The sequence below is a fragment of the Gobius niger genome (assembly GCF_951799975.1).
Source record: "Gobius niger genome assembly, chromosome: 15".
Taxonomy (NCBI): Eukaryota; Metazoa; Chordata; class Actinopteri; order Gobiiformes; family Gobiidae; genus Gobius; species Gobius niger.
In genome coordinates, this window is record NC_136866.1 from 13,911,198 (window position 1) to 13,931,064 (window position 19,867).

Sequence of the window (19,867 nt, forward strand, 5' to 3'; positions counted from 1 at the left end):
CCCCAGAACGGACTGCGCGAGCTCCTCCTCCAATTTTACAAGACGCTAGGGGGCGAGACTCACTTGCCTGGTCAGAAACGGTAATAGACGAACAAGAGGTGCGGCGAAATTAAAGCCCAGATATTATTTTTACAGGCGACTTTTCGTGCTTAATGTATGGAATGTATTCTTGTTTAATCGTAAAATGTGTTTTATTCTTAGGCATATTTTTCCTGCGTTGTAAAACTGTACAACCCAGCAACATTGGCGAGCTTTCGTTATTTTAAGTAAACCTTTCGCCTAAAAACAAAACTCAGGGTGACAGAAACATGGTACCCGGGAAACACAACTCTGTGGAAGCGAAGCTGTGGAAGCAACAACTAAATATGTGATTATTTATCATTTTTGGATAATTTATAGCTTTGTGCAGGTAACGACACCGCACACACACAAGACCGTGTGTTTCCCATAAAACGTGTGCACACCTTTATGCTTTGCGTCTGCCAAAATGTGAAGTTCATTCACGTTTTGCATTATGTTTTTGTCAAGTTCATCTGTTTTTATTTTATTGTTGCCCATGTTTATGCTCCATGTAACCGCTCGTCTCCAGGATGGCCCAGTTCATGAGGCTGAGCTCGGAGGAGGAGAGCCTCATCCGCAGCGTGTTCAAGAATTACGTGCTGGAGCATCACAATGAAGACATCCTCCAAGTCATCGCTGAGGCTGAAGTGCTCACTCACCATGCCATTGTCGTCAACGCCATGAACCTCTTTGAAGCAAACATGGAAGTAAGAGTTCGCACATGTTTCCTTCACAAAGTTACACGAACATAAATTACATGGTTGTTTGTTTACGTTCCGTTTTTACAGGTCGGGGACTATTTTAATGTGTATCCCAATGAAGTGTTGACTCTTTTCGACGAGGTTCTGCAGCAAAGAGCTTTGGAACTGTCAGCGAGCGGCCACCAGAGGGCAGCAGAGCATAAACTTCTGTGCACACTTCACGCACGCATGTCAGGTAAACGTTTTAAACTTTTGTCATCCTTCCTGAGCAAAACAGCTAATGTATAAACTTTTGTTTTCTAGGCTTGCCTGTGTGCCCTGAGCTCACGAGGGAAACCATTCCCCGCTCCAGAGATGTGGGTCATTTCCTGTCCGTCAATGGCACAGTCATTCGAACCAGTGACACTAAGGTGAGCCTCTTTATTATTCACTCAGATAAGTAGCTTAACACTGTGACACAATACAAATATATTATGAATCTCTCCTAAAACTCCTGAATACTAGGTTTTGTCTTTTCCTCTGCCTTTGACAGGTGCTGGAGTATCAGCGCGACTACATGTGTGCCAAGTGCCGGCATGTTTTTAAAGTTGCCGCCGAGTTTGACCAGTTCTACACGTTTGTTCCTCCCGCCGCCTGCCCCAACCCTGAGCGCTGCGAGTCCCGCAAGTTCAGCTGCCTCTCGGGCGACACCGAGCCGGCCGCCTGCAGGGACTACCAGGAGATCAAGATCCAAGAGCAGGTGGGGACAATACTGCTGATAAATACGAATCCAGAATCTTATTATTCTCCCGGTATAGAAGGTGTTTTTTTTTCTCATCATAGGTCCAGCGGCTGTCCGTGGGCAGCATTCCCCGCTCCATGCTCATAGCTCTGGAGGATGACTTGGTTGACAGTTGCAAATCAGGTAATGTATTCCTGAACGTAATGAGTAACACATTGCTTGGACAAGAGAGAAGACGTGCTCCTTTTCTTGTGGGAAATTTGAGTGCATCCCTAGTAACTGTTCCATTCTTATTATATAATAAGCATCTTCTTATCACCAATTACTTTCTGTCTTTGCAGGAGATGACGTGACGGTCTATGGGATCGTGTGTCAGCGCTGGAAGCCGTTCACCGAGGGCTCCCGCTGCGACGTGGAGCTCATTCTGAAAGCCAACAATATTGAGGTGAACAACCAGCACTCGGCCACTTCGGTGCTGCTGGAGGAGGCTCACCGCGACGTGGAGGACTTCTGGGACACCTACAGGCTCAACCCGCTCGCCGGTGAGTTCTGGAGGCTGAGACATGCATTCTTTTTAGTTCGCTCTATGTTATTAATATGTACAGGAATTTAGAAGTGCTATCTTGATTTATGTTAATTGTTTTTTTGTTTTTTTCTGTAGGCAGGGACCAGATCTTGATGAGCTTTTGCCCACAGATATTTGGCATGTACGTGGTCAAGCTGGCCGTGGCTATGGTGATGGCTGGAGGGGTGCAGAGGATAGATTCCATGGGTAGTAAAGTTCGAGGTAAAGTTCAGTTGAAAGCTTATTTTTTACATACTGTTGAAAGATAAAGCTGTTTGCGTTTGGATTCATAAAGATTTGCTCTTTCCGTAGGCGAGTGTCACATTCTTCTGGTGGGCGACCCCGGAACAGGAAAGTCTCAGTTCCTCAAGTACGCAGCTAAAGTCATGCCTCGCTCTGTGCTCACAGCTGGGATCGGGTCAACGAACGCAGGTAGGGCCTCTTTAAGTTAGTTGTACCTAATGTGACGTGAGTATATTGATTTCCCTCTGCTCTTTCAGGTCTGACCGTAGCTGCTGTGAAGGATGGGGGTGAGTGGCACCTTGAGGCAGGGGCTTTAGTCTTGTCCGATGGCGGTTTGTGCTGCATCGATGAGTTCAACAGCATCAAGGAGCACGACCGCATCAGCATACACGAGGCTATGGAGCAGCAGTCCATCAGTGTGGCCAAAGCAGGGTACGCCACACCGCACTCTCTGTCTGGGTCACAGAGATTAGTAGTAGTAGTTTGAAATGTGTTTTATTGAGTGAAGTGTCTCCTCCTAGTATGGTGTGTAAGCTGAACACCCGGACTACCATCCTGGCAGCCACTAACCCCAAAGGCCAGTACGACCCGGCCCAGTCTCTGTCGGAGAACGTGGCTCTGGCCAGTCCTCTGCTCAGCCGCTTCGACCTGGTGCTGGTTCTGCTGGACAGCAGGAACGCCGAGTGGGACCGCACCATCTCCTCCTTCATCCTGGAGGACAGGGGCATGCCAGGTACGGCTTCTCCGTGTTTGTATCAAATCTCAATTCAAATATCATGGAAAAGATTAGTAAGGGTCACTAGATCAGTGAAAAGATATGGACAAAATGGAAAAATTTTATATATTTTATCCCATATCTCTTCTTTGAAAAATGTTTTTTCTTTCTGTGCGTGTGTTCAGGTCAGCCCGGCGACTCGTCCAGCCTGTGGTCCATAGACCGGATGAAGGCGTACTTCTGTTTGATCAAACGCATGCAGCCAGCGCTCTCACAGGACGCCAACAGGGTCCTGACCAGCTACTACCAGCTGCAGAGGCAGAGCCAAGGACGCAACGCTCGCACCACCATACGCATGCTGGAGAGTCTGAGCAGGCTGGCCGAAGGTAGTGCATCCGTCTCTTCACTGCTCTTTTATACTTTTTGTTATATCTGGACTAAATATGTTTTTAACCCACAGCTCATGCCAAACTAATGTATCGCGAGACAGTAACCATAGAGGATGCCATCATGGCTGTTTCTGTTATGGAGTGCTCAATGCAGGTAAAACGATTCTTCTTTCCATAATGGGACCCCCAAAAAATCGTACAATATTTTCAAATAAAGACTTGTGTAGATGTAGATTCATGACTCTGGTCTCGGCTCTAGGGCGGAGCTCTGCTTGGAAGCATGAACGCGTTACTGACGTCTTTCCCGGAAGATCCCGTGCAGCAGTACAGGACTCAGTGCCAGTTACTTCTAGAAGGACTCAATTTGCCTCTGCTGCTGCAAAAGGAGATGGACAGACTTTCAGCACAAGCAGTCAACTGAAGAACAGATGCACTAATACAGATATGCTTTATTTTTCAATAATGATGATATTTTTTTACACTTTATTTTCGATCTCAAGCAGTTGAAATGATGTACATACAGGGCGAAGAGTCAGCCCTAATTTTTTACCAAAAAATATAATGATTATAATAATGACTGAATAAGGAGCATTTCACAAAGAATTAAACAAAAATGTAGCAATTTTCTTGAGGAAAATCATTATAACAAGAGTAAAAGTATGGATTGGCTGGGAACAGTCGGCTAAATCTAAAGGCTCTGTGAGTTTCATGCATGGCAACACTGGCTGTCACTGTTATCATGGTCATTTGATGTCCATCCGTCTCATTAGCCAAAGATAGATTAATTGGAAAGCATTTCAACCATCTTTTGTGTCTGTCTGAAGCTCTGGTTCAAAGAGTGATTGCGACATATTCAGAGTAAAATATGATAAGCTATAAGATTTATGTCTCACAGTTCATTTCTATTGGCTTTATTGCCAATTCTACCACATGTAAAGCACATATAGTCAATCAAAACTGCGTTACTCTCAAATGGTTGGTCCAAAAAACACTTGTATGATGGTAACTATTGTAATATAAATGTGTATATATTTAATGTATGCACACGATCTCCTGGAGATGTTTTGTCATTAAATGAATGAAAATTAACGCCTTTTAAGTCATTATAAAGCATTGAATTCAACTAAAACTGACAAATCAATTTTGGGGGGAAAATCATGACAAGTTTTTGTGAAACACATTCAGCATATGTTTGCTCATGTCCAATGTGCTTTTGACAACATTTCCCACTTACCCTGAGTTTGATAAAGTATACCTTGTTTGCAAATCTGAAGCAATAAAATATGCACTGGTATTTTTGCAATTGTGGCATTAAAATATAGTATTTGTGAATAAAAATTAAATTTTAATTTGATATATGTTATATCAGATACATAATAATTACTAATGAATTCAGCTCTACTTCAGTAGCAAACACGCATGGGAAGACAATAAATATTTAAAACATTCTCTAAAAATACATAGTCTATGTTTAGCAACGCATACACATTTACATCAATAATGACCAAAGACTCCCCAGAGCTCCTTACACATTTTGACATCGACCCGCTCGGAGCAACAGGTGAATGTTCGTTGTTGGTGGTCTGTCTCTGCTGTAAGGAAGTGTCTGGGGAGAGGGGAGTTTGGATGTTCGAGCTTAGACCACTACTCCCATGACTTGGCACCATTTTGAGGCCTCTGTAACTGGCTCAGCCCATTCACCCTCCCTCTGCCAGCGCCTTTAAAGGGAGCAGCAGAGCACGGCTGCCTTCAGACACTAACCACTAACTACTAACTCCTATGGCTGGACTCTGTCGTATTTCATAAAGAGGGGAATCAACCGGGGAACAAACGGTAAGCCGAAGAGCGTGGTAACTGACTTATTCCAACATGTGAATAACCGCAGCTGTAATGTGTCCTAAGGTCTGAGTAAAATGAACAACCAGAATGGGCTGAACAAGGAGCTGTTTGTCCCGTGCGGAGAGCTGCTGCTGGTGGCAGTGGAGGTGCAGAGGGCTCAGCGGAGGTACAGGTCTCTCTTGTCCACCAGGAAGAGGGGCCAAAACACCTTCCTCTGCGTCTCAGGTAGACACTTGCACGACAGGAGCAGAATGTGTGTGCAAATGCGTGAATGGTTCCTTAATGTTGCTCACACCGATGAAAGACCTGAGTGATTTTGCAGATGTAGCGGATACTTTTATGGATTAATAATAAAACAGAATCCTACAGTGTCCTTACAACAGCCCCGAGTTTTTAGAGACGGCTGTACTTCAGTGCTGTGTGTGTGTTTACAGTGACAAAGAACAAGCCTCAGCAGCTCTACATCTCAAAGGTGAAGAAGACCGGAGACCTCCTCACCAGGAAGTCCCAGTGGAGAGTGGAGGAGCTGCGGCAAGTGAACGGAATAAACCCGAACAAGGTTGTCGCAATCACACAACCATCACTGCAGTGTTTCTGTCTCCTGTCATCTCATTTCGATGTATATTTTTTTAATTACCAGGACAGCCCCGAGTTCGAGCTGGCCTTTGACAACACCGTGGACCACTGGGTGACCCGCTCGCCCGCCGACAAGTGCATCTTCATCCAAGTGCTGTACACAGCCTGTAAGACCCATCTGAAAGGTCCGCCTGGAGGAGTGCTGATCACCCCAGGGACACACGAGGGCCAGAAGAAGGCTCCGGGTGACCCCAGCGAGGGCCCGGCTCCCAGCCCCGCGCCCCGGAGTCTGCGCGCCAGACGCAAAAGCTACGTGCCCCCCAAACAAACTCACTTCATCAACTGCCAGCCCAAACTGACTCGAGGTAAGGCATCGAAGTAATTAGTCCAAATAACACACAAAGGAACCTCTCTCCTGACTTCCATTGTCCTCGTGCAGATGCTCAACAGATGAACCTGATCATCTACCACTGCAAAGCTCTCCTGAACCGGATGAAGAGCAAGATGGCTACTAAACAAAAGCAATACAAGGATCAAGGTGAGCGCTTGGGAGGTTTTCTCTGGAAAGTTATTGTTACTCACCAAAAATATTTTTTAGACAAGTGCCAAATTCTGAATAAGGGGCGGAGGTGGGTCCAGAATGTTAGGGGCTGTCTTATATGTTTTATGTCCACATAATAATAATAATAATAATGCATTGGTTTTATATAGCGCTTTTCTGTCATAGTCACATAGTCCCCCCTAAACATAGCATTTATGCTGTTTGCCACTACTAAAAGTGCTGGCCAGGCAGAAATTAGTGTGATCCCGTTTTCCCCCCAAAAGTTAATATTAATTTAATATAGCTTACTGTAAATGGTGCCAGACACCCAGTAGTGATCTTTTTGTTCCCTTTTTTACATGTTGAGTTATGACTCATAATGTGTTGCTCCTCTTTGGCAACATTTGTTCCTGGGACAGTCCCCCCCCCCAAATCTTTTGGGAACTGCTTTTTTTTAATGACTTTTTAACGATACAGGATAATTTATGATTTGTCTTTTAGGTAAGATTTATTGCCCATTCAGTATATTGATTGCCTTCTTGTGTAATTGAATGTGATTTGTAAGTTATCACACCAGACACAAGTCTCTCTGATGCGTCAGTCCGATGACAACAGTAGCTTTGTTTATTTGAGTGAAAGTAAATACAATAGCGGTCATTCGGAAGCTCGCGGTTTGACCCCGCTGACTGGGGGGAGTGTAACTGATGAGAGAGGTACCAGGCTGCTCTGGGACACTGACTACAGCCATTCATGACTGACCTCATGTAAACTCACTCACCGCTGTGATGGAGCGTGTGGAGTCATATAAACACTGTCAGCACTTTAGCTGTGTGTGATCAGACAAAAGACTGTGGCTGTTAACCCTACAATGTCTACGCACGCTTTGCACTAGTACAGGCACTATGTTAAAGGCTCTGTATCGGATTTTCTTTCTAATAGTGGAAATAATAAGCTTTGTCCTAACAGTAAAATGAGTCAATTGTGGGAAATTCAAATCACAAATCCTTTTTATTGATCATGAACTGGCAAGCTTGTTGTTTACATTACAGTGATAGTGTTGCTTCCTGAAACTTGGGAAAGGTTCTTTTAACTCATTAGGTATGTGTTAGGAAAATCAGGAATCAGGAATCAGTAAGGACCACATTTAACAATTTACTTTGTTGGTTAATAAAAAAAAGTCCAGTATCGGGCCTTTAATGACATGTTACGAGTTAAGCCCATACTGGTCATCACACTGCAAAAAGTACCCTCCTAAAAACCTTTAAAAATCTTAAAATAAGACATTTTGTCTTGTTTACATTTTGACCCTGAAGCTGCTGTTGCCATGTAGCAACATCATAATAACATTTTCAACCACAGGACTAGTATTACTTTTGGTGTGAGTGCACGTGTAACTTTTCCTGACACCATATTGAAGAATGTTACCATAAATGTCTGGTTTAAATGTGTGTGCTCTTCTCCTGCACATGTTGATGATTCTGAGCAGAGCATATGACGCAGCGTGATCCTGCTGGTGTGATGAGAAACTTTATGCAGAGGATGAGTGTGGCTCTGAGGAAGAGGGGGAGCAAACTGACCCAGACTGAAGGCCGGAGCGTGCAGCTCCTGTCTTCAGCCTGGTTTGCACACGCGGCTCATCAGGTGAGTCCTCAGCACTTCTGCAATCGTGCTAATGCTGCTACTACTGATACTACTGATACTTAAACTACTAGTACTTATAGTACTGTCAATAAAACATGGACACACATCATGTTTTGAACATGGCTGTATCTGTCTTTTGTTTCAGCTGGCACTGAGGTACGCCAGATAGAGAGTGCACAGAGGGGCAGGGGGGCCCAAGAGCTGCAGATGATTGGAAGAACCAAGAGGCCTCTTCCATGTGCTGGAAACAAATGATGGTTTGATTGTTTTTTTCCCCAATTTCAAAATGTAACTTCTATTTTAAGCGTTGTACATTTAATAGTTTTATGTTCAAAGCTTACATTTAGATTTGTGTTTGTCTGTGTCATCTGTTGACCTTATAGCATATACTGTATATAGGTCTCAGAAGTGCTTTGTCACAAATGTATTTTATACATTATGCCAGGCTTCCTCTTCTTTTGGAGAGAATCAATTCCTGTCTGTCAATACAACCAAGCATTTAAATTTGCTTTTAATTGTCACTTCTCTATATTTTTGTAATACATGTAATTTTGTCTGTGTCGCATATATGTGCCACTGTCCTGTCAATTTGTGCTTAAATGTGAATTTATTAATCACTGTGTAAAAAAAACGGTAATTGAGATTTTTTTTTCTTGTAAAATGTGTTTGCTTTTCCACTGAATCCAAAATCTCCAAATAAAAAATACTAACTTATACGTTGAAGTTTGACACATTAGTCTCATGCACACAAGTGAAAAGGTTTGATCATTCTGAGGCGAGTTCATTTTATTTATCGTTGCGTGCACTATTGAAATTAATGTCAGGGACGACATTTTGATCAATGTTTCTTTAGCTGCAGTAAGGCGGGCCAGCAGAGGGCAGTGTTGAGCCATATTGGGTCATCATGTCTGCAAAGCAGAGCTACTCCAGTTTAAACATGCGGCAGAGAATGCAAAGATGTGCATTCTAGTGCTGTATGTCAACGACTGACACATTAACAGTTAGGTGTAAAAGATATAAAGAAACCAATACAATGGGGGAAATAGCCGTGCTTACACTGCCTGAGAATTCAAAACTGGTTCTTCGCATATTGAGCACCATTAGTGCAGTCTTAACAATTACCAGCTTATTATTCTCTTCATGACTTTGACCAAAAACGAATTAATACATGAAATAGTTAAAATAATACACACCTCTCAGGCAGTTAGTGCAATAAAAGACAAAAATATTAAATGAGCACTAATCAGCCTATAATTTTGTCACGTTTCCCATTACAGTTAGAGACATAATCATAAGAACTATTTCCATATGGTCTGATTGATGGAATGATGGCATTTTTGGTTTGATAGTATCAGTATGACTGCAGTATTTTGGTTTGTTGTTTTGATGGCAGTGTGGTCTGAAGGTGTTGTCTGACCCAAGTGTTGATTGAATGATGATGTGACCTGGGCAGGGCTGATATTATTGGTTTGTGTTGCCATAGTTTGCTCTGGTGATAATGCCTCAGTTTGGTCTGATTGTGTGGCTGTGGTTTATTCTGATGTGAAGGTTTTTGATCTGATTGTTTGGCTGTTAAAAAGTCTGTTGGTTTGGCCTGACAGTATTGGGCTGATTGTGGTGCCATGGTATTGCCTTATATCATTTTGGTCTAATTGGGTTGCCATGGTTTAGCCAGATGTTATATGGTTTGGTCTGATCGTGTTGCCGTGGGGGGTCAGCCTCCTGAAACAACCAAGCATCCATGTTAACCAGGTGCATATTGCAAACTTACGTTTAGGGCTGTTAGGGTTAGGATGACCATCAAAGGTTTGATGGGTGTTGTATGGTTTGGTCTGATTGTGTTGCCGTGGTTTCACCTGGTGTTGTATGGTTTGGTCTGATTGTTTTGCCATGGTATTGCTTGGTGTTATGGTTTGGTCTGATTTTGTTGCTGTGGTCTTGCCTGGTGTTACATGGTTTGGTCTGATTGTGTTGCCGTGGTCTTGCCTGGTGTTACATGGTTTGGTCTGATTGTGTTGCCGTGGTCTTGCCAGGCATTGTATGGTTTGGTCCAATTGTGTTGCCGTGGTCTTGCCTGGTGTTGTATGGTTTGGTCTGATTGTGTTGCCGTGATTTCACCTGGTGTTGTATGGTTTGGTCTGATTGTGTTGCCGTGGTCTTGCCAGGCATTGTATGGTTTGGTCCAATTGTGTTGCCGTGGTCTTGCCTGGTGTTGTATGGTTTGGTCTGATTGTGTTGCCGTGATTTCACCTGGTGTTGCATGGTTTGTTCTGATTGTGTTGCCGTGGTTTCACCTGGTGTTGTATGGTGTAGTCTAATTGTGTTGCCATGGTTTTGCCTGGTGTTGCATGGTTTGGTCTGATTGTGTTGCCGTGGTTTCACCTGGTGTTGTATGGTGTAGTCTGATTGTGTTGCCGTGGTCTTGCCTGGTGTTGCATGGTTTGGTCTGATTGTGTTGCCGTGGTCTTGCCTGGTGTTGCATGGTTTGATCTGATTGTGTTGCCGTGGTTTTGCCTGGTGTTGCATGGTGTAGTCTGATTGTGTTGCCGTGGTCTTGCCTGGTGTTGCATGGTTTGTTCTGATTGTGTTGCCGTGGTTTTGCCTGGTGTTGCATGGTTTGGTCTGATTGTGTTGCCGTGGTCTTGCCTGGTGTTGCATGGTGTAGTCTAATTGTGTTGCCGTGGTCTTGCCTGGTGTTGCATGGTTTGATCTGATTGTGTTGCCGTGGTCTTGCCTGGTGTTGCATGGTTTGGTCTGATTGTGTTGCCGTGGTCTTGCCTGGTGTTGCATGGTTTGGTCTGATTGTGTTGCCGTGGTTTTGCCTGGTGTTGTATGGTTTGGTCTGATTGTGTTGCCGTGGTCTTGCCTGGTGTTGCATGGTGTAGTCTGATTGTGTTGCCGTGGTTTTGCCTGGTGTTGCATGGTGTAGTCTAATTGTATGGCCACGGCAGGGTGACGTGATGGCCGTGGCAGGACAGGGTCAGTCTGATGGATGTGACATTAAGGCGAGCTGAAGCCGGAGATGCTTTTCCCCAGCGCGGTGGTGGCATTTGTCACTGAGCTGCTCGTGCAGATTGGGCCGGCCTCTGCGCTGACTGAGATTAATGATGACGCCGCGACTCTCTTTGTCTGGACCCCCACACACAGCCCAAACCCGGCAGACACAACACGCACTGCACATGAGGAAAGACGCAAATCATTTTCAACATATGGGATCCTGACAGCCTGATGGGGGATATAAGGCATTCGTTAAAATCTTTATCTGTCATGTCATTTTTAGTAAGGAACGGTTCATGTCTAAAGGTTACCAGTGCTTTGCCCTTTTTCCAGTTTGCTTTTGCAAGATGATGAAGGAAAGTGCCTAAGGTGATATTTTCTAATTGATATGCTTCACTAGGACAAATACTGAAATACTCAAAGAAATAAAAAAAAGTCTTGGGCCAAACAAAAATTCAAGTAAAATGAGAAAAATCCGAGCTGAAAATGCTACTTAAGTTCTCAAACTGTCTGAGTGTGATAGTGTGATTTACTTCCTGTTGAATAGGCATGAAGCGAAAACTGGGATTTGTCTATATGTCTTTTCACCTCATAAAATATTTGACCTTTCAAGTGCCACCAGGCCTAGATTGAAATGAAATCAGGACTAAACCGGATTTAAAAAGAACACAAACTGGGTAACATTATGTCTTATCGGAATGTAAACAATGTCAATACACATAACTTGAGTGCGTTGCTAAAGCATAAATTAAACAATTTCTTATTAAAACAAAATGAAATTGCAGATGGCAAGAAGAAATACCACCTTTGTATGTGCTCCACAGTTTGAGAACCACTGTTAAAAAAATGTGTTTAAAAAAAAAATAGATCAAAGATGTCATTAAGATTAAGTGCAAGAACTTCACATTTCTTTCATATAATACACAATGCTTTGACATTACAATTTACTCACATTGGGAATTAATGGCCTTTTCTTTACTCAAATGATTTTTACTCAAGCTCAAGTAAAAAGTACTGGGTAATTGTATAGGAATGTACAGTTATCACAAAAGGTTTGTGCAAAGGTACTATCTTCCTCAGGTTCAGTAAGATCCTCACTGATTCTCAAAGGGAAAGTGGTGTCTACGTTGAAGACTGTCATTTAACTTCTGCTAAATCGAACAATCATATTGGTGACTGAGTGTGACTGATTCCTTTTGTCTTTTCAGACCATGTACCAGTGCAGATTTGATTTCCCTTTTGCTCGACAGGCATACTCTTAAAGCTGGCTAGTAGCCTTATGTAAGGGGGCAACAACCTGCACTGTAGTCATTAACCATTCACTCCATACTCGGTGGTGTAGGCTACTAGAGCTGCCCTGGGGTAGACGGACAAAAGCGAGGCTAACAATCTGCGCCATTGTTCACTCTGACCACCACCGACCATTCACTCACACACTACATTCACACAGGCACAGTTGGTGAAGGGTCTTGCCTCAGGACACAGTCTGCGCCTGCGTGAGCCGGGATTCAAACCGCCAACCTTCCTAAGACAACGCTGTTCCATCTGAGCCACCAGTGAGTAGTTATTAAAACAAAATTAAAAAGAGAGGGGTTTGAACTGAATACCCAGTTATAATTCCAAAGTGTTCAGCTATTAAAAAAAACATACAAATCTGGTTCTTGTAAGGCCTGGTGTAGCGGTTGAATAGTGGCGAGTGTGGCTTTGGAGCACAGGAAAAAGGTTTGTAATGAAGAAATGGAATAACCTTAAGCGGCGCGCTGCGGTGCACAGAAAATGGCTTTCCCTGGACAGATGAGGCAGCGCGCAGAGATGGATGGGGAATAAGCCACTTGTATGCGGCTGGGAGACGCAGCCCAGTGCTCCGATCATCCATCATCCGCTGACACTTCCACTTACATCTGCAACACATACATATAGATGTAAGGCTCTGCAAGCAGCTCGCTCAGAGCCCCGGCTTTGTCTGGAACCTGCATGTGCACAACTACGGAAGCCAAATGTGCCTTTTTAACGGAAAAACAAGCAGCACGGTGCATTTAGATAGTAATTTAATCATTCAGATGATTGTTTTTCTTCTCAAGGTCGGGCGTTTTTCAATCGTGCAATCTGTGAATGGTTTTGAGACTTGCTGACCATCCTTGGTTTTATTTCTGATTACTGTGTACCTTTCAGACCAAAAACACCTCAGTGGGAGACCATTACTCATCCGTGTGTGAACATTATATGAGAGTGTTGTGGAATTTACTTCTGGGAAGACTGTTGACTTGCTGCTTTCCTCTCAATTCAACTCAATGCTATATCTGCTTTTGTTTGCGTTGCATCCTGAAAGAGATGTGTCCACAAAGGTAGTAGATTTAAAACAAAAACCCTTTATCAAGACATTTTATTGCATTTATTTGTTTGAGGGGACAGTGCATAGTAAAGAACATGTCCATAAAGATAGTATTATCCAGAAGGTTTTTGCTCATCTGTGGTCCCTGGACAGATGTTAAAAGTGTCCGAAAACAACAAGGATGAAACCAAACCATCCCAGTACTGCAGCAGTAACAAACAACAAGAACATTACAACATGCAACACACGGAAAACCTCTGAAAATCAGCCCCTAGACTGAAAGGTTGTCCCAGCAGCGGCATCGGAAGGAAAAATATTCCAGCAGGGTGTAAAAAGCATACATTACCTTACCTTATGAAAGCATGTCAGCACTTCTTATACAGCTGGGACATATACTGGCATAATGAAGGATCCACTTTGGGGGTTTAGGACTCATCTCCCGAATCAGGCAGTGAGGAATTACAGTTACAGTACAATACATAATTGAATATTCTGGTTATATAAGAAACAATAACAAAAACGTAAAAGGTACTGGTCCCAGTTGGCCTGCCGTGCTCGGGGGGTAGATTTATAGGAACATGTCAGTCCCCCCCTCCAAAGTGAATGCTTACCTAAATGTGAGAGAGGGTGTGTGAGTGGAGGAGTGTGGGGGACAGAGCTGACCAATCTAAGACACGGATGTCACATGTTTCTTCAGTCTCACTCCCTGCAGACTTGAGAGTGAAGTACCACATATACAGTAGAGGTCCGCTCCTGGTGCTCCTGGTGCCGGGTCCAGGGTGCACTGTAAACCTGTGCATGCCAGTGTAATGAGCATCCTCCCATGGCTGAGCTGCTCTGGGGCCGCCCCTTTGTGTGCACGGGGGACAGGTGTCTAACTGAATGATGAATGGCCCTGTTTGTGCCTACATAATTGGCTGCTGGCTGTTTGGCCCGGGCCCGGCGCGCTGTCTGCCGGGCAGCCACCCATCTGTCAATCAGGGCGCACTGCCGCCCGGCCGACCTCTGATAGCAATGCTAATGCGCAGCGGCCCTCTCCCATTGGCCGAGCGTGCTCAGGTCCAAGCTAATCCATTACAGCTGTGACAGTAATAATCTCCACCAAACACAGGGCTGCCGTGTGCTAAACGTTATTTGACCGTTCCTGTCAGGCTGCTGCAGCCCGCTGATGGATGAGGCTGGCCGCGCCGCGCTCATTCATCACTCTGACTGCAGAGCACAGGTCCATGCAGTTAGGCTTTATGTGGCTTTTGATTAGTTTCAATTCAGACTTGTTAGAGGGAGTTTAGACAATTGGTCTTACTCCATTCACCACCATCACAAGACAAATCTGGGCAATTCTGAGCTCGGTATGCAGAGAGTTTTTAGAAAAGAGGATTCAGCTTTGGATAGATCTGTTGTTTTAATTTGTTATATTGATATTGACTTTATTGCTACCTCTGCATTTGACCCATCCTTCACCCAGTGGAGGAGCCAGGGTCAAAGTTCTTAGCTGGAGGTATCACGTCTTGCTTATTTTATATCAATCAACATGTAGGTAAGTTGGTAAGTTATTGCAAAAAGCAGGTTTAAGTGATCTTATTTGTCTTATTTGTTGATGAGTGTAGCCCGTAAAATCACTGAAAAGTTTGTATTCGTGTTCAACATTATCTGTGTAGTGAAACATTGTGATTTTCCATATGCACCAGGGAAACGGCATCTGCTGTGAATACCTGCCAAATGACTACGCAACTTCCTCTAAGCTGCATGGGGCCTACTTTGATTTGAATATCTCTCCAGCAAAATCCAGATGATGTCTCAAGGTTCCAGATTTCATTTGAGGTTTTCATGTGTTCAGGTGTCTAATGCAATGCCTTGCCTTGCATTTATAGCGTTGTTGTTCTTCACCTTTGAGGGCCACATCCTGAGGTCAATCAATAAGTTCAATCAATAACCAATGCAGCCCGGGACAGGAGATTCAGCCATGATATACACATCATTGAGGCCAACTCGGGTTTACTTTAGACCTGCTTTAGTCCTGATTTGATCTTGCGTCAGGCCTGCTGGTTCTTGGAAGCTCCTATATCTCATGAGGTGGTGCTTGGTGTGAAAGTAGAAGCACTGGTCTGAAACATTTGGTGACATGAGGGAGGATTTCACATTCCCAGGTCTGATCGGGGACTGATTTTTTTTTTCTTCTTTGAACAAACTTGAAAGAATGACTCAAATGTGTGCAAATATTGTATCTTGACAGTATCTGAACAATTTGATGATCTGACAGAGGAAAATCAGAGGAAAAAAGAAAGTGCAGACTGAGCGTTGACGACTCCATCCACACCAGCGTCTGACTATACTCTAACCAGTGCTGGCACAGGCTCCTCACCGGCGGACGTGACACTCTGAGAAGTCCCCCGTCGGAGCACTTGTGGTTGATCTTGTGGACATGTTGCTGTGTGTCGGCGTCCTCCTCCAGACGAATGGAGTGTGGCAGGAGCAGTGATGGCCGCTCTCTGACAACATCTTCACATTGATAACACTTGGCACGGATCTACTCCTCACCACTGAGGTCCGCCTGTGCCTCGGGGTACAGCTGCTGCGAGGACTTCCCATCAGGTTTTGTTTTTTTGGTTATTTTCCAACAAATATGTGGGCTTCCTGATCACCAAAACAACATTACAGTGGAGCTTTGGACTGTATCAACGTTTCTAAGTTTTCTGGGATTAGTGGCACCTTTCAGAACATCTTCTAGAATCTAATATGTAGGCAAAAATAAACAAATCTATACACAATAAGCTACTGCCCAGAGAGTGTTTGACAATCCGGGACGGCACTAACTGACGGGCCCTCGGTGCTTCAGTCTGACAGCTGCCGTCTCCTGTGAGAAACCTCCTCCGACACGTGTCCCTTTGATTGCAGCCTGTCCGTGCGTCACCACATGAGTAAATGACCGCTGATGCATCCAGCCTATGTTTCATCAGCGCTTTACAACTTAAGTTTACCCTGTCAGTCAACCTTTAGGAGTACGGTAGGTCTTCGTTTTCTCTTGCACTTCGAGGACAGAGAAAACATGTAGTCACACTTTAATCCTGCTTGGGAACTGTTTTGTGCAGTATAAGGGGCCTCACCCATGTGTCTGTGAGTGAGAGATCGGTGGTGAATGGAGAGCCCTTACCACCACCTGTTATATCTTTACAGGCGCTATAATTGTAAAGTGTTGATTTCTTTTCTTTAGTTATAGCATTAAACATTGCATTAAACAGGCCGCTGTGCTGGCCTCTGATGGATTGTTGCAAATGTTTTCCTCACTTGATGTGAGGTAAATTGAGCCTGTTTTTGGTCAATAAAAAAACCCTATATAATAATGGTCCGTTAATTCTATTTTTAGATGAAGTTGAGGTGATAAAACTTAATGGTTTAAGCCCTAGAGCCTTTTAAACTTATTAAAGCTTTTTCCATATTTTTCAAATGCTACTCATCAGCCAAAGGGAGTCAGGTGGATATCTCTGCCAAATCCAGTTATTATTCATTGATTAAAGTGCATATTTCTATTGATTTATCTTTAATGAACATGTAAAAGAAACATTAAAAGAACATCTGCATTGTTTATGCACAGTTCCCATTGAACTGACCTCGACAGACTGCTGTACTCAGCTGATCCTGGATCATAGCAGTGAACAAACCAAGTGCTCAGAGCTCTGTCTTTCCTGCACAAGATCTTGGAAAGGATGCATCGCCAGCTTTAGGAAACATGCTCAGAACACCCACCTAAGGCCCATAGTTACGGAGACAGTGGCAATTACTAGTTGGAGGAGGCAACAGAAGATGCAAAGTCATTGCAGACCTCTTGTTTTTTACTGTACAGCTGTCCAACAGTGACCAGAACAGAAAGTCAAAGATATGATGCAGGAACCGCTGCTTATTTCCATCATGTGGTGCTACTCCCTGGCTTTGATCTATGGTGTTAATCTCCAACCAGGATCTGCAACATCATCATTACTTTTGCTAGCTTAAATCATCAAAGTATCTGCTGAACATCAACTTAATGGTGGCCCATTTTAGCTGAAAGGCATGGCTCAATTTACCCAATTGGGCCATCATCAAAATGTCTCTCGCACTGGACAATTTTAATGACAAAATATGACATTCCTTACAGTTTTTAAAAAAAATAACAAACATTTTTTATACAGCCTACGTTGTATGTTGCAATTTACATGAACAAAGCTCTGCATGCACGGCATCGTATCTAAAGACCACCACCACAGTGCTCCAGCACCAGCCTGAGTGTGTCCTGAGCGTGTCCTGCACGGATCACAGCGAGCGTCCGTGCGCGTGGGGGAGATGAGCGCTTTGCGAGGTCAGCCCTGACAGTGACATGATGGAGAAGATGAGCGTTAGAGCCATTAGAGCGCCCCCCACTGCCCCCATCCCTGACCCCCGAACCCGGCCAACGCAGCCAAGCCAACACGCAGGCAGACCCGGCGATGTGTGTCACCGGAAAAATCAAATCTCCATATTTAGGCTGCAAGTCATTATTTAGGCTACATTGTGCATGGGCCAAACATGGCCGAAACATGGCCGAAACATGGCCAACTCAATTTTTGTTTTTTACTGTCTGCACAAGACCAGACTACATGCGTTTCCTTTCTTTACAGTTCTGTTCTGACAGGTGTGGTCCGTCCAACATGGCGACTTTAAGAATACGAAAACGTGAAAGTAACAAATAAAAATCACACTGAAGATTGAGAAACAGTGCCTTCTTTTTACAAATCCAGACTCAACTCTTTAACCTAAAGAAGTTATAAAGTTTGGTCAGAATGGTGTGGGATTTGAGGGATTCTAGAACAATAAAATAACATGTTTTTCACTTTTGGGACTGGCTGCAAACAGAGTCCCAGACGCTTGTGCTTTTGAACAGCAAGTGGCTGACTGACCAGGCTACTTCTTCTTGGCCAAGTCACGAATGAAAATTGTTTGTTTTTTAAAGGCCCTTTCCTGGATTTTTTTCTTTTTGGTTTACAAACAATGATGTATGCATTTTATATTTGTTGATCGTTGTACAAACTTTTTCCGAACTTTCCAAGCAACATTATATTTGTCACTGTTTACAGCAACAACAGTCGGGTAGTTCTGATCAGTTAATGGACTGAGGGCTAACGAAGCTCAGCCATGTTAGCAATTTGACCAGGTTTTTGGAGCCAGCTCCACCATATAGAAAAGGCAAAAAAAAGGAAAAATATAGGACGCTGTTGCCCATGTTCAGACGAACATGTTGGGGTTAGAATGACAAGCCTGTGTTCAATAATGACTTACAGAGAGGCCAAAACGTTTCAATGTAAAGTCCATGAGAGCCAGGAGCCTCTGGAGCCAGCTGCCATTTCCAGGAAGAAGTCGGCCACAATAAATCCATTCTTAATTTTAGTCTATGGTTCTGATTAATAATAATAATAATTATTAGTAGTATAAAAAAGCTTTATAAGCAAATATTTTTGATTGGTAACTCTTCTTATTGTTATAACATTATTATTATTATTATTATTATTATTATTATTATTATTATTATTATTATTATTATTATTATTATTATTATTATTATTATTATTATTATTGTTGTTGTTGTTGTTTTTAATTTCATTTTTTTTTAAATAGAGATCAATCATTTCCCAAATCCTAAAAGCTCTGAAAGCCAGTGTTCTCTGGCGCGCAGCAAAGAGGCCTATTATTAGACCTTGACGGAGCGGGGGGCATCATCGGAGCTGACGCGTGTGTGCGGTGTATGATGAAGGAGCGCTGACCCATATTTCATCGAAGCTGGGCGCGTGTTTCCGGCAGCTTTCAGAACGCGTTTGCGGCGCGTGCTGCGGATCGGGCCCGAGCGCAGCCGCAGTGTGAGCCCCACGCGCGGCTGCAGTCACCGTCAAAAGAAAAAAAGAAGAAGAAAAAACAGGCCCATGGTCACACAGCACCAAGGAATCGGCCAATATGAGCGAAACACACGGGGGAATATTAAAGAAACGAACCGTCCAGGATGACACTGACGCACAAGGTCGGTCTTATTTCACACTAATAATGTCGCTGTTGAAAGACTATTTCACATTTAATAAAACCATATGCCATGAAATATTAATTATATTTTTATCATTATATTTATGTGATTAAAAATACTCTCCAGCCACGTGTTGTTTTTTCCCGGTGGATGACAGTGATGGATTGGCTTTAGGCCTATAGTTTTTATCAAATCTTTTCTGTTATTTGTTAGAGCCCACGGTTTTTGAAGATTGAAAAAAATATATCCTTCTGTTTGTTAAGTCACACATTTGCATGGCATTAACAACAAAACAAACGTAACATATTAAAAAGGGCGTTTCTTTTCCATGTTAAGCCGTGCGTAATATCTCAACCGCGAGCAGCGCGGCTCTGCGCATCCGTTGCGCGCGAACATGGCATTTAAAAAAAAAAGCGCAGTGAATGTAAAGTCTTTATTTCAGTGCAGTGTCGGTGAACTACAAAACTATTCACATCCACTTCAGAAACACTGTACAATGAAAGCAGTCTGTAAAAGTTTATCCTG

The 19,867-nt window shown here is 43.5% G+C and overlaps 2 protein-coding genes across 2 annotated transcripts; both read left to right on the plus strand.

Moving 5' to 3' along the window:
• Positions 1 to 228: 228 nt before the first annotated feature.
• mcm9 (minichromosome maintenance 9 homologous recombination repair factor) lies at positions 229 to 3,884 on the plus strand. Its single transcript, XM_079572412.1, has 14 exons — positions 229 to 409; positions 590 to 767; positions 849 to 996; positions 1,065 to 1,171; positions 1,294 to 1,500; positions 1,584 to 1,665; positions 1,824 to 2,024; positions 2,144 to 2,269; positions 2,360 to 2,479; positions 2,548 to 2,722; positions 2,812 to 3,023; positions 3,191 to 3,391; positions 3,466 to 3,548; positions 3,654 to 3,884. The coding sequence occupies exons 2-14, from the start codon at positions 591 to 593 to the stop codon at positions 3,813 to 3,815; spliced, it is 2,001 nt and encodes a 666-aa protein (XP_079428538.1). The 5' UTR covers positions 229 to 409; position 590; the 3' UTR covers positions 3,816 to 3,884.
• A 1,192-nt stretch (positions 3,885 to 5,076) lies between these two features.
• Positions 5,077 to 8,707, plus strand: LOC306975314 (uncharacterized protein). The gene is made up of 7 exons (XM_079572831.1): positions 5,077 to 5,227; positions 5,297 to 5,458; positions 5,668 to 5,792; positions 5,874 to 6,174; positions 6,249 to 6,347; positions 7,837 to 7,991; positions 8,137 to 8,707. Exons 2-7 carry the CDS (start codon positions 5,308 to 5,310, stop codon positions 8,158 to 8,160), a joined length of 855 nt encoding a protein of 284 aa, XP_079428957.1. The 5' UTR covers positions 5,077 to 5,227; positions 5,297 to 5,307; the 3' UTR covers positions 8,161 to 8,707.
• Positions 8,708 to 19,867: the final 11,160 nt, after the last annotated feature.